General features: G+C 38.5%; 2 protein-coding genes across 2 annotated transcripts; both read right to left on the reverse strand.

Annotated features, from left to right (window-relative positions):
• Nucleotides 1-1,912: 1,912 nt before the first annotated feature.
• Nucleotides 1,913-3,685, reverse strand: LOC130462911 (uncharacterized). The gene is made up of 3 exons (XM_056831893.1): nucleotides 3,293-3,685; nucleotides 2,853-3,154; nucleotides 1,913-2,753 (listed from the first exon to the last, which is right to left on the reverse strand). Exons 1-3 carry the CDS (start codon nucleotides 3,683-3,685, stop codon nucleotides 1,913-1,915), a joined length of 1,536 nt encoding a protein of 511 aa, XP_056687871.1.
• A 270-nt stretch (nucleotides 3,686-3,955) lies between these two features.
• On the reverse strand, nucleotides 3,956-5,150 carry LOC110792469 (uncharacterized). Its single transcript, XM_021997268.2, has 2 exons — nucleotides 4,818-5,150; nucleotides 3,956-4,756 (listed from the first exon to the last, which is right to left on the reverse strand). Exons 1-2 carry the CDS (start codon nucleotides 5,148-5,150, stop codon nucleotides 3,956-3,958), a joined length of 1,134 nt encoding a protein of 377 aa, XP_021852960.2.
• Between the last annotated feature and the right edge of the window lie 9,229 nt (nucleotides 5,151-14,379).

A 14,379-nucleotide genomic window follows, 5' to 3' on the forward strand; every position in this document is an offset into this window, starting at 1 on the left:
GTTGAAAAAATTGGACCAATTAAAATCAAAAGTTGGCACAAGAAATGATAATATAATAAGTTTATAAAAGGAAAGATTCTCCCACGTAACAAACATTGTGAAACACCCTAAAAGGAATACGTAACAAACAAAAAGAAACGGATGGAGTACTCACTAACAATACATGTTCCTAAAATTAAGGATCACCAACAATTAATTTTTTTAACCACTCTTGCCTTGGTTGTCTGCCTATTCATTTTCTTACTCACACAACGGAAGATTGCTTGCAATGGCTTACTTCTCATTCTCTCTCTCGCCCTTTTTTTTAAGGATCTAAACTGAAGCTCTAATACCATGTTGAAATTATAATATAGATGAGAGAGGGGAAAAAATGTAGCAAAATTTATACTACTATTTCAATCAATCCTATTAATTAAGGTACATTAAAAAAAACCTTTTATAGGCTCATAATACATACTAACAGTGCTATAATGTGAAATAACCCACCAACTAATTACTACCCACTAACGATACATGTTCCTAAAATTAAGGACCACTAACACACTAATTTGAAGCACTAAATCCAACAGTTTATTCATCTATTGATGCTACTTAGTTAAATTATCAAAGTTCATGGATGTTTTAATTTTCATGTGATTGATGAATTTGCCTTTTTTTTTACATATATATATATATATATATATATATATATATATATATATATATATATATATATATATATATATATATATATATATTAGCGATTTCCTTCAATAATGCTTGAAGATTTGTAAATTTCCAACATACGCTACTCTTTTACTTATTTCCCACTCTACCGCGCGTCCACGTCAGCAAAAAAGCCTATCTAATTTTTTTTTTAAAATCTACAATAAACCGCTATCTGAAACATCGGTTTAAAGGGGTAAACCGCTATCTTAAATAGCGGCTTATGTATTTAAGGAACCGCCATTTCAGGTAGCGGTTAACCCCTTATAAAACCACGCAGTTTTATTATAAAACCGCGCGGTTTTGTTTTAAAGCAAACCGCTATCTCAGATAGCGGTTTATACCATTGAACCGCCATCTGAGATAGCGGTTTTCTTTTAAAACAAAAACCGCCATCTCAGATGGCGGTTCAACGCTGAACCGGAAAAAAAACTAATTTTCTTTCTCCCTTAATAACGTGGACGGTATGGTGGAAATTAAATTAGAAAGTAACGTATTTTGGGAATTATTGGATCTTTATGCAATATTGAAGGAAATCGCTCTCTCTCTCGCTCTCTCTCTCTCTCTCTCTCTCTCTCTCTCAGCCTATATATATATATATATATATATATATATGTATATATATATATATATATATAGGGTGAGGTTCCGGTGAGAACTCTCTTATTATGAGAACTTCTCTTATTGTGAGAACCTTTGTGCATATTTTTTGAACCAAATACGCATATTTTTTGAACAAAATGTGCATAATATTTTAATTATATGTGCACATTTTTTTGAGATGAATATAATTTTTGATTTTTTAAAACGAAAAAATATGCATATTTAGTAAACAATATATGCACATTTATTTTATAAAATATGCATATTTAGTTCAAAAAAGTGTACATCGAAATCTTTAGGCGCTTATATAGTTATGTTCTCAAAATGAGTAGAATTATCAATATACGCTCTCTGTGTTTTGTTTCAGGGAATTACATAGCTCTCTAACAATTTTTTTTTTTTTGCCAAGAAAGCAAGGGGGAATATATTAATCACCAACAACCAATTACAACCTAGCTAAGGGGGAGAGGTCTTTCACCCCAAAGCAAACAGAAAGGCCTAGGCCTAGAAACTACACTTTGAAAAACACAAGCTAAGGGAGACACGCCACCCCAAAGCAGCAACAAGACTCAAACACAGTGAGCCAAACAAACACCTAGGCTAATTACAAAGCTTGTAAGCATTCCCTATTTTCACTGTTTAGTCTACTTGCACAGACTTGTTGAACTCGATGCTTCACATCACTTTTTAAGGCATGAATCAAAGTAGGAACTGTGGGGACAGCTCCTTCCCAAACTGAGCTGTTTCTTGCTCTCCAAATGTGATAAACTAAGCCAGCAACAGCAGCAAGTATGAACTTCCTTTTGAAAGAATTCCTGCAGTATCTTCTTGTCCAATGAAGGTCTTGTAACACATTCTTCCTGGTGTGATTGACGCCTAGCCAGCTAAGCACTCTAACCAGACAGTCTGTACTATAAGAGCATTCAAAAAACAAGTGAGCACTGGTTTCAGGAGCACTGCCACATATAGCACACAGGTTGTCATCCCCTATGCCATATTGGAATAATCTAGCTTTGGTTTTGTGTCTGTCAAGTAGAGCAAGCCACAGAGAAAACCTGTGTTTAGGAATAGTCAGTCTGTTCCAGATAAAACTAGACCAGTGATTAGTTTCAGGTTGAGTACACAGACTAGTGTAAGTGTTTTTAATCGAGTAGTTGGGTGTAGTAAGCCAAGCAGACCCCTGATATTTGTCATTACAGACATCTTTGACCTTGCAAATGAACTTGACAGGCCAGCTAGAAGCTAATGGTGGAACATAGAGCTGCCAGTTTTTGTTCTTAACATAGAGAGCATGGATCCATTTCACCCAAAGATTGTCCTGTTTTTGCTCAATGGCCCAAGCCAATTTACCAACAGCTGCCTGATTCCAAACAACAAGATTTCTAAAGCTAAGCCCACCTTGCTCTTTGGTGAAACACAAATTATCCCAGTTAACACTCCCTGGTCTGGCATCATCATAAGCTCCAAACCAGAGAAATGATCTTCAAATGGCATTGATTTTCTTGATTATGGTGGATGGGATGAGGAAAAGTTGACACCAGTACACACTAATGCTCATAAGCACAGAATTCACTAGCTGCGTCCTTCCTGCAAAAGAAAGATGCCTAGAACTCCATGTTTTAATTCTTGAAACCATTTTTTCTACCAGCAAATTGCAATCACCAGCTTGGATTTTCTTAGAGCTAATTGGTACCCCTAAGTATTTAAAGGGAAGAGTGTCTACAGTATATCCAGAGAGCTCAGTAAGACAAGTTTTAGTGGAAGAGTCTAACCCACTACAGTAGATAGAGGATTTGCTAGGGTTCACCTGTAGACCAGTAGTAGAGGAGAAGAGATTTAAGCCTTCCTACATCAGCTGAAAAGAAGTCACATCCCCATGACAGAAAAGCAGCAGATCATCTGCAAAGCAAAGATGATTGAGTTGAAGAGTTTTGCATCTGGAATGGAATTTGAAATTGGGGTGTGCTGCAACCAATTTCATTACTCTAGAAAAGTATTCCATACATAAGGTGAACATGAGAGGGGAGAGAGGGTCTCCTTGTCTTAGTCCTCTCTTAGGTTGGATCAGTGGAGAAGGAACCCCATTGATGAGAAGAGAATACTGGGTAGTGGTAAGACAAGTCATTACCAGCTGAATAAAGTGTGAGGGAAAGCCAAAAGCATGCATTACTTCTTCTATAAACTTCCACTCAACAGTGTCATAGGCTTTCTTGAGATCCAGTTTCATCATACAACTTGGCCTTGAGTTTCCTCTATTATATAACTTAATGATACCTTGACAAATCAGCACATTGTGTAAGATAGATCTGCCTGCAACAAATGCCACTTGAGTGGGAGAGATAATAGCTGGAAGGATTTGCCTGAGTTTAGAACACATGATCTTGGAGATACACTTGTAAATCACAGAACATCAAGCAATAGGTCTGAAGTCACTGACAGAGTTTTCCACTGTCAGTTTAGGAACAAGAGAGATAGAAGTTACATTCACTTCCTTGAGAATTTTCCCAGTTTTGAAAAAATCCCCAATGGCCAAGCAAATGTCATCTTTGATAATTGGCCAAGTAGCTTTGAAGAATTGACTGCTGAATCCATCTAAACCAGGTGCTTTGTTGTTAGGAATTGTGTTGAGAACTCTTTTGACATCATTTTAATCTATTGGAGCTCTCAAAATAGCTAGATGATCCTCATTCAGTCTAGCCCCTTGATCTATCACAATTGTCTTCACTGCAGTCCTATTTTCCATGGTTACACCAAAGAGTGTGGTATAGAATTGAGTAAAAGCATTTTGAACCCCATCACTGGACTGAACCCAATTCACCTCTTGATCATGAATAGAGTTGATCTTGTTCTGCTTCCTCCTTTGTTTTATACTCAAATGAAAGAGTCTAGAGTTTTCATCTCCTAGTTCAAGCCATTTGAGTTTGGCTGTTTGAGGAAGGAAGGATAGATAATTCTGGTGAGCCTGTTGGTAGGCTGCATTAGCTTCTTTCTCCTCAGTAGCTAACTGGCTGTCACCAAGTGCAGCATGGAGAGCATTCTGAGCCACAAGGAGTTCAGCATGGGTATTAATATCAGTAGCTTCCACTACATCAAACCCAGATTTATTCAGAATCTTCAATTCTACTTTGATCCATTTCAATCTCTGTAGAACTCTAAACATGTGGCAGCCATGAACATCTTTTTTCCAGTTTGTTTCAATCAAGGGCATGAACTTATCAGAATGGATCCACATATTGTAGAACCTGAAGGGCTTCTTCTGCTGGACAGTTTTATAGCAACTCAAGATCATAGGACAGTGGTCCAATTCTTCTTCAGGTAAATAAGCAGCTTCAGCAGATGGGAAAGTGTCCTCCCATTGATTGTTAGCAAGAACCCTAAATTCTAGTGAACACTCTAGCTGAACCATCTTGTTTGTTGGTCCAGGTATAATGTCTCCCCACAGTTTTGACTTCATTAAGCTGACAAGTTGTCATGCAGGATCTCATTGGCTGAATTTCAGCTATTCTAACAGTAGAACCAATCCTGTCTTCAATTGCCATAATAGCATTGAAGTCCCCCATGATCACCCAAGCTGAAGAGATCATAGTTGCAAGAGAGCAAAGATCCATCCAAAGGGATTCCCTCCCTTTCTTATTTGAGTAGCCATATATGAAGGTGCAATAAAACTTATTGCCACTTGGTTTAGCAGTTACATGACAGTGGACAAGTTGGGGGCTCATAGAGATGATGTTAACTTCAAAAGCATCTGGATCCCACCCCACTATTATTCTTCCATTCTTATGTTGACTGATGTTGGTAGTAAAACACCACCCAGGACACAGATTGAGGTAAAGAGGACCCATCTTAATCCCCTTACCCCTAGTTTCAAGGCAACTGAACAACTTAATTTGGTGATAGAGGAGGAATTTCTTCACCTTATTTTGCTTCTCAACCCTGTTCAGTCCTCTCATATTCCAAAAAATGGTATTATCCATTAGGCAAAGGGGATTTCACCCCCTGGCCTAATAAACCATCCCCTTCCACCACATCAGAACACACACTTTCCACCTCATGTAGCACTGCAAAGCTATTCCTAGTGTGTACTGGCCTTAACTCTTGACATTTCTGCCAACTAAAACCGGTAGCCTGTATAAACCCTTCATCCTGTGCATCAGTAGTTACATCAGCAGCAACTGTGTTAGTCACAGTTAGAGGGGCCTTCTTAGTTGGTTGTTTAGGGACCCAAACTTTCTTGGTAATAGGCTTTTTGGTGTGGGTCTGACAGTCATTAGCTAGATGTCCCATGCCTTTGCACTTTGAACAAGTCAAAGGCAGCCAGTCATAAGTAACTTGTTGATCAATCAATGCACCCTTCTCATTCACAAACTGAATTGTGGTAGGAAATGATTGATCTAGTTGCACCTCAACTAGCACCTTTGCAAACATAAGCTTGTCTCTCTTAAGGGTGGCCTTGTCTACTCTAATGACTTGACCAATCTGGCCAGCAATCTTATTCAAACTCTTCTCACCCCAGTATTTCACATCCAGAGCAGGTAGTTTAATCCAGATAGGTAAATTTTTCACACGTTCTTTGGCAATATTGGCATCAGCAGACCATTGTTTAATGATCAGGGGTTTTGAATCAAAAAATTGGGCATTCCCTGCAACACCTTACTACAATTCTCCATTGTTGTAAATCGAACAAGGAAGATACCCTTTCCAACTAATGACACTTTATCAACCCCCATCTTACCCCAAATTCTATGGAAAAAGCCTTCCATCACATGTTGTGGCGGATTAGCCCCCAAAACATAGCAAATGACAGCTGATTCCCAAAAATTGATTTCCTCCGCAATATCATCAAAATCAATACAAACAGGAGGGGGTTTATTCAATGTTTCAGCATTATCAATCACAGGAATAAGATCAGCATCAACAGTTTGATTAAAATTGCAAGGAAGAACAGGGGAGATTACTCTGTTCGCATTCCCGCCAATTTGAGAGAGAAAATGGGTTCGAACATCATTACCTGATTGGAGGCCATTAAGCCAGGCATTGAAATCATTCCGCACTTGAGATTGATGCTGCAAATCTTTTAGTGCTGTTTTGGGTGAGAGAATCAGTTCATCTGGGTCTGGGTATTCAACCTCGCTCTTCCCAGAATCGATTCCTTCAACCTCCATTGATGAGTTCAGCAATTCCTTTGTGGTCGCACGTGTATTAGGTCTGTGTGAGGAAGGAGCTTGTCCTGTCTTCTTCCCTTTCTGAGATGATTGGTTGTGCTTGCGAGGCCTTACCATGGCGTCGAAGACGAAGGAGAGGTTCCTGCTTCGAACCCTCTCAAGCGCAACTTTCCCAAAGGGGGATGATTAACCAAGCAGTTTCCTCCCTAACCATTAACACAATGCAAAAAGCATAAATGTGTAATTTGCAATTGGATTAAAAAACAAAAAATTGAATGAAAACCTCCATCAATAAAGCTACAACACAGTAATCCCAAAACTCCAGTATACATCCCTTGATTAAAATTCGTATTAATTTGTTCGGGACTCATTTATACAATCGCCCACACCCTCGAATTGGTTAATTGATTTCTAGGTCATTCAAATGAGCAATCGAGAATACAAAGATTTGAGTCAAAAATAAGAAATCAACAATTCCCAATCTTCCTCAATTTTATCACCTTGATTAATTTCTCCGCCAGTCCGACCTCATATATGGAATCAGAGTCAATTTTGCTGAGACAATTTTTAGCAGAGATGTGGTTTATGGGCAGAGAAAATATAGGAAGGAGAGAGAATTTAAGAGAAGGATCAGTTATAGAAGTATGGTTGATGCAAACAACGAAGAGAGGCGGTGGTTAAGGGATCGAAACATTGCTTCCATGGAAGAAACAATTAGCAGTGAACAAGAGGGGAGTGAGATGAAAATGAAGGAGAGAGAAAGAGTTGGGTGGGTTTTAATACTTTGTATGAATCGTGAATGTCCTATTGTCGTGGGCAATTTGGATTATACACTCGGGTGCACAATGCTCATTGTGCACCCCGTTGAACATTTATTGAAAATCTAATGAACATAGAGGACAATTTCAATGTACATGTACTATTGAAATATTTAAACTATATGTTCTATGGATTTGAGCTATTCGTTGTCTATATGTTCTTTGGGTATGAACAATATGTACTTTGTATTTGAATTATATGTTCATTTAAAAACAGGGTGCATAGTGAGCATTGTGAACCCGGGTGCATAAACCTTATTTTGATTGTCGTGGGTTCAGTTGTTTTTTTAAATAACATTATTATGTGGTTGTTGATCCGTGTGAAATGTCAACCGTCGGATGAAATTGTTTGAAAAGGTGAAATTTAAATAATGAACAGTTAATATTATAGTTCTCATCATAAGAGAGGTTCTCAACTTAAGATGGTGCTCATGTGAACCTATATATATATATATATATATATATATATATATATATATATATATATATATATATATATATATATATATATATATATATATATATATATATATATATTACCAGTTAGCTCCTGTGCAATGCACGAATTCAATAAATATTTTAAAACAATTAGTTCATTTCAAAATGAGTATTAATAAAAATTATTAATTAGGCCCCTTCAGCATCACATATTATTTAAATTGAATCATGAAAAAAATCACCTACTTTAAATGTGTTAATTTTGAAAACAGGCAACAAAAATATGGGAACTATTTTGTGTAGTTTCCATAATTTTGTTTTTTACTTTTCTTAAAACATAAAGCCCGGAAATAAAACGATAACGGGAACGGACCTATAGAATTTTGATTTTCCAATGCAAACATAAAAGGAGTTGCATTTAGTGTTAGGTTATGATACATATGACAAAACATAAATCATGCGGAAAACCTTAATGCCAGGAAACATATTATTTACACATAATCATTTAGAATAATTTAGGTGCATACACTTTGTAGCGTGCCCTCCCTAGCTGCGCCCGAACCGAACAAGAACAAGTCTTTAGGACTCCAAGCGTCGTCCCTCCGTAGATAGTCCACAGCACGTCCGGATCCGCCTTAAGATTGAGCAACTAGAATCACCCTTAAGGTACTATAAATTTCGGCTATTACGGGGCAAGAAAGTGACTGATTTTTCTGCTCAAAATCTCTGTTTTTTGTATGAATACTTGTTGAAAACTCGTATATAAATTTATGACCCTAGGCATATATACTTATAGGACTATGGAAAAGGAATTCGAATCCTGTTAGAATATTAATTTATTAATTAGAATCCTTTTAGAACTCTAAATAATAAATTTAATCTTTTAGGATTAGGATTTAATCAATGCACGAATTCTGATAGCATTAGGATTCGTCACGCACACGAGCACGACTCAAGCACCGCACGCAAGCCTTGCGGCCCACGCCGAGCGCACAACCCTGAGGCCCATGCTCGCAGCCCACCGCTGAGCTTGTCGCGCGCCAAGGCTTGGATGGGCCTGGCCTTGCGCAGGGCCTGGTCGAGGCCTTGGCGTGTTGGATGCGTGTGGCTTGCTGGGCGTCGGCCTGGCTTCGTGCTGGGCCTTCGTCTAGCAAGCCTCGTCCGATGCTAATTCGTACGATACGCTTTCCGATTAAATTCCCGATTCCGGAATTTATTTCCGATACGAACAATATTTAACATTTCCGATTCCGAAATTAATTTCCGTTTCGAACAAATATTTAATATTTCCGTTTCCGGAATTATTTTCCGATTCCGATAATATTTCCGATTCTGACAATATTTCCGTTTCCGGCAATATTTCCGACTCCGGTAATATTTCCATTTCCGATAATATTTTCCGATACGTACCATGTTTCCGTTTCCGGTCAACATCTACGACTTGGATAATATTTATATTTTCGATACGATCCATATTTCCGTTTCCGGCAAAATCATCATTTCCGGAGTATTCATTTCTTGCCTTTGACGATCTCAGCTCCCATTGAAACCAAGATCCGTCGATTCCGAATATTCATAGATGGAGTATTTAATGCCATTAAATACTTGATCCGTTTACGTACTATTTGTGTAACCCTACGGGTTCAGTCAAGAGTAAGCTGTGGATTAATATCATTAATTCCACTTGAAGTGAAGCGGCCTCTAGCTAGGCATTCAGCTCAATTGATCTCACTGAATTATTAACTTGTCAATTAATACTGAACCGCATTTATTTAGACTAATCATTAAATGCATACTTGGACCAAGGGCATTATTTCCTTCAGTCTCCCACTTGTCCTTAGGGACAAGTGTGCATTTCCTAATTCCTTTGTCGCTCGATGCTTGCTCTTGAACATAAGGTAAGAGTTGTCATCCTTATTATGTCCAGAGGTGTTTCTCGGTTTCAGAGTTCAACTGATCAAATAAACAGATAATCATAGCCTATGATTCATCAGAGCACGACCATGCATTTTACAGTTTCTAGCTCTCCGAGTGGCCTTGTACAACTTTTCAGCATCTCATCCCGATTTATGGGAGGACAATCCTAATCTTGCGATCTTGAGATTAGACTTCGTTTGATAGGTGATTACCTGAGCGTTTCCTTTATAGCCTCCTTTTACGGTGCGACGGTTGACAACGTCAAAGTAAGCTGTTCTCAAACAAGTAATCTCAAATCACTCAGGTATTGAGGATTAGTGTCTAATAATTTTAATGAAATTTACTTATGACAGATTTTCATCTCTTACAGTCAAGTTTCATAGGTCTGTCCGATACTAGTCTTCCCAAAGTAAGTATCTATGCAAATGATTATGACATTGCCATGTCCACATAGTTCAAGAAACAGAACTACTAGTCATCTTGCATTCTAGTCGTCTAACGTTTTCTATGCGTCCATCTTTATAGAAAACTCCGACCAGGGACCGTTTTCAACATTTGACATTCAAGTTCACTTGATAGACATTTCTTAGTCACAGGACTGGTCCTGACAGTGTATCTTGAATATTTCGTCAAATTGAAGGGACTCATCATTTAATAAACCACAAATTAAATGGAAAATAAATTCTATTTATTTATTGTGAATGATTAACCAATAATGTTTTACAAAGTATTAAACTCTAAAACTTTAAAACATTAAACAAGGACATCAAAGCCATTCTCCAATATGCTTGATTCCCATAGCTGCAGTGTGCGAGTTGTGCTTCGCCTGCGGCAGAGGTTTAGTCAATGGATCTGAGATGTTGTCATCAGTTCCAATCTTGCTTATCTCGACTTCTTTTCTTTCAACGAACTCTCGTAGAAGGTGAAATCTACGAAGTACATGCTTGACTCTTTGGTGGTGTCTAGGCTCCTTTGCCTGTGCAATAGGTCCGTTATTATCACAATATAGGGCTATTGGTCCTTTAATGGAGGGGACTACACCAAGTTCACCTATGAACTTCCTTATCCATATAGCTTCCTTTGCTGCTTCATGTGCAGCAATGTACTCCGCTTCAGTTGTAGAATCCGCAATGGTGCTTTGCTTAGCACTTTTCCAGCATACTGCACCTCCGTTGAGGCAGAAGATAAACCCAGACTGTGATCTGAAATCATCCTTGTCGGTTTGGAAACTTGCGTCCGTTAGCTTTTAACAATTAATTCATCATCTCCACCATAGACCAGGAAGTTATCTTTGTGCCTTTTCAGGTACTTCAGAATGTTCTTGGCAGCAGTCCAATATGCCTCTCCTGGGTGTGACTGGTATCTGCTCGTAGCACTGAGTGCATACGCAACATCCGGGCGTGTACATATCATAGAATACATTATTGAACCAATAAATGATGCATATGGAATCCCATTCATTCGTCTACGCTCATCAAGTGTTTTTGGGCACTGAGTCTTGCTTAGAGTCATTCCATGAGACATGGGTAGGTAGCCTCGTTTGGAGTCTGCCATCTTGAACCTTTCAAGCACCTTATTGATATAAGTGCTTTGACAAAGTCCAATCATCCTTTTAGATCTATCTCTGTAAATTTTGATGCCTAATATGTACTTTGCTTCTCCTAGATCCTTCATCGAAAAACATTTCCCAAGCCAAATCTTGAGAGAGTTCAACATAGGAATGTCATTTCCGATAAGTAATATGTCGTCGACATATAGTACTAGAAAAACAATTTTGCTCCCACTGACCTTGTATACACAAAATTCGTCTGCGTTCTTGATGAAACCAAAGTCACTGACTGCTTCATCAAAACGTATATTCCAGCTCCTTGATGCCTGCTTCAATCCGTAGATTGATTTCTTTAGCTTGCATACCTTTTTAGCATTCTTTTGATCCTCAAAACCCTCAGGCTGTGTCATAAACACAGTTTCTGTTAAAACGCCGTTTAAGAAAGCGGTTTTGACATTCATCTGCCATTTTTCGTAATCGTAATATGCAGCGATTGCTAACATTATCCGAATAGACTTTAGCATTGCAACTGGTGAAAAGGTTTCATCGTAATCCACACCGTGAACTTGCCTGTAACCTTTTGCAACCAATCTAGCTTTGAAAACTTCAAGTTTCCCATCCTTGTCCTTTTTCAGTTTGAAAACCCATTTGCTTCCAATGGCTTGGTAGCCATCTGGCAAATCGACCAAATCCCACACTTGGTTTTCTGACATGGAGTCTAATTCATATTGCATGGCTTCTTGCTATTGCTTTGAGCTAGGGCTCGTCATAGCTTGCTTGTAAGTTGCAGGTTCATCACTTTCAAGTAATAGAACGTCATAGCTCTCGTTCGTCAAAAAACCTAAGTACCTTTCCGGTGAGATCTATACCTTTGCGATCTACGCGGGGTTACATTTCTAGATTGACCATGATTCTCACCAGATACTTCTAAAGATCTCTGAGTTTCATCCTGAATGTCATCTTGAGCATTCTCTAGAGTTTGTTGTTCGACTCGAATTTCTTCGAGGTCTACTTTCTCCCACTTGTCATTTTGGAAATGTGATCCTTTTCCAAAAAGATACCATCTTGAGTAACAAACACCTTGTTCTCAGATGTATTGTAGAAGTAATACCCCTTTGTTTTCTTTGGGTAGCCCACAAGGATACATTTGTCAGATTTTGGATGAAGTTTGTCTGAAATTAATCGTTTGACGTATACTTCACAACCCCAAATCTTAAGAAAAGACACATTTGGAGGCTTTCTAAACCATAACTCATATGGAGTCTTTTCAACAGCTTTAGACGGAGCTCTATTTATAGTGAGTGCAGCTGTATTTAGTGCATGTCCCCAAAATTCTATTGGAAGTTCGGCTTGGCCCATCATTGATCTAACCATGTCTAGCAAGGTTCTGCTCCTCCGTTCCGACACACCGTTCCATTGTGGTGTTCCAGGAGGAGTCAATTCTGATAGAATTCCACATTCTTTCAGATGGTCATCAAATTCATAGCTCAGATATTCACCGCCTCTATCAGACCGCAGTGCCTTAATCTTCTTGCCTAATTGATTCTCTACTTCACTCTGAAATTCCTTGAATTTGTCAAAGGATTCAGACTTATGCTTCATTAGGTAGACATAACCATATCTATTGAAGTCATCAGTGAAAGTGATAAAGTAGCTAAAACCACCTCTAGCATTTGTACTCATTGGTCCACATACATCTGTATGGATTAAACCCAATAGTTCAGTTGCTCTTTCTCCAACTTTAGAGAAAGGTTGCTTTGTCATTTTTCCAAGTAAAGATAATTTGCACTTACCATAATTCTCTAAGTCAAATGGTTCTAGAATTCCTTCCTTTTGAAGTCTTTCTATGCGTTTCAAGTTAATATGGCCTAATCGACAATGCCACAGATAGGTGAGATCTGAATCATCCTTTTTGGCCTTTTTGGTATTTATGTTATAAACTTGTTTGTCGTGATCTAATAAATAAAGTCCATTGACTAATCTTGACTAATCTAGCAGATCCATAAAATATCTCTTTAAAATAAAACGAACAACTATTGTCTTTTATTAAAAAGGAAAATCTCTTAGCATCTATGCAAGAAACAGAAATGATGTTTTTAGTAAGACTTGGAACATGGAAACACTCTTCCAGTTCCAAAACTAGCCCAGAGGGCAACGACAAATAATAAGTTCCTACAGCTAATGCAGCAATCCGTGCTCCATTTCCCACTCGTAGGTCGACTTCAGCCTTGCTTAACCTTCTACTTCTTCTTAGTCCCTGTGTATTGGAACATAAGTGTGAGCCATAGCCTGTATCTAATACCCAAGAAGTTGAATTAGCAAGTATATAGTCTATAACGAAAATACCTGAAGATGGAACGACTGTTCCGTTCTTCTGATCTTCCTTTAGCTTTGTACATTCTCTTTTGTAATGGCCTATTCCATCACAATAAAGACAGCTCGATGTGGACTTGTCCTTCTTTGATTTAGCATTGCCCTTGGACTTTCCACCTTTCTTGAAGGGTCTCCCTTTAGCCTTGAGTAAATCTTTGGCTTCACAGTCCAGTATTATCTCAGCCTTTCTGACAAGGTGAACAAATTCTGCAACTGTTTCTTCTATTGGTTCACTTAGGTATAGTTGCTTGAAGCGACCAAACCCACTTTGCAGTGAATTGAGCAAGATAGAGACTGCCATCCTTTCGCTTATTGGGGTTCCTAGTAGACCAAGGCGATCAAAATATGAAAGCATAAGCTCCACATGGTACCTTAGTGGGACGCCTACCATGTGTTTAGTGCGAAGGAGCTGAGCATGTGTTTCTTCGACTTCCATCCTATAACACCTATTGGGAGAAATAAACTTTAGACAAGACATTTATTCAATCAACTCATGGACGTTCAGGTCCCTGTCCTCCGTGCTTCCACGACAGATATCCCTCTGATTCTTGATGAGCGTAAAAGGTTCGTAAGCTACAAACCTTCTAGCCCATTCATCAGGGATATTGCTCAGCATGAGACTCATAACCTTTTTGAGATCCGCATCCCAGGCGGCAAATCTTTCAGGGGTCATGTCTCTTGCATAGTAGCTTGGCATGGGATGTAACAGTACATAATCAAGTCCATTGAGTCTGACTATTTCAACTATCTTAGCTTCCCATTCAAGAAAATTCGTTAGGTTCAGCTTGACCATAAGCTCAGACCCCATGATGAT

This window comes from Spinacia oleracea, chromosome 6 (genome assembly GCF_020520425.1).
Source record: "Spinacia oleracea cultivar Varoflay chromosome 6, BTI_SOV_V1, whole genome shotgun sequence".
NCBI lineage: Eukaryota > Viridiplantae > Streptophyta > Magnoliopsida > Caryophyllales > Amaranthaceae > Spinacia > Spinacia oleracea.

What these genes read in the sequence shown, in the direction of transcription:
- LOC130462911 (XM_056831893.1), bottom strand. Translation starts at nt 3,685, where the DNA reads ATGTGTTCTAAACTCAGGCAAATCCTTCCAGCTATTATCTCTCCCACT. An exon ending in GTATGGAATACTTTTCTAGA is followed by an intron (nt 3,155 to 3,292) that starts GTAATGAAATTG and finishes CAGCTGATGTAG; the next exon opens with GAAGGCTTAAATCTCTTCTC. An exon ending in GTGCTTATGAGCATTAGTGT is followed by an intron (nt 2,754 to 2,852) that starts GTACTGGTGTCA and finishes TGATGATGCCAG; the next exon opens with ACCAGGGAGTGTTAACTGGG.
- LOC110792469 (XM_021997268.2), bottom strand. Translation starts at nt 5,150, where the DNA reads ATGGGTCCTCTTTACCTCAATCTGTGTCCTGGGTGGTGTTTTACTACC. An exon ending in AAGACAGGATTGGTTCTACT is followed by an intron (nt 4,757 to 4,817) that starts GTTAGAATAGCT and finishes AGCTTAATGAAG; the next exon opens with TCAAAACTGTGGGGAGACAT.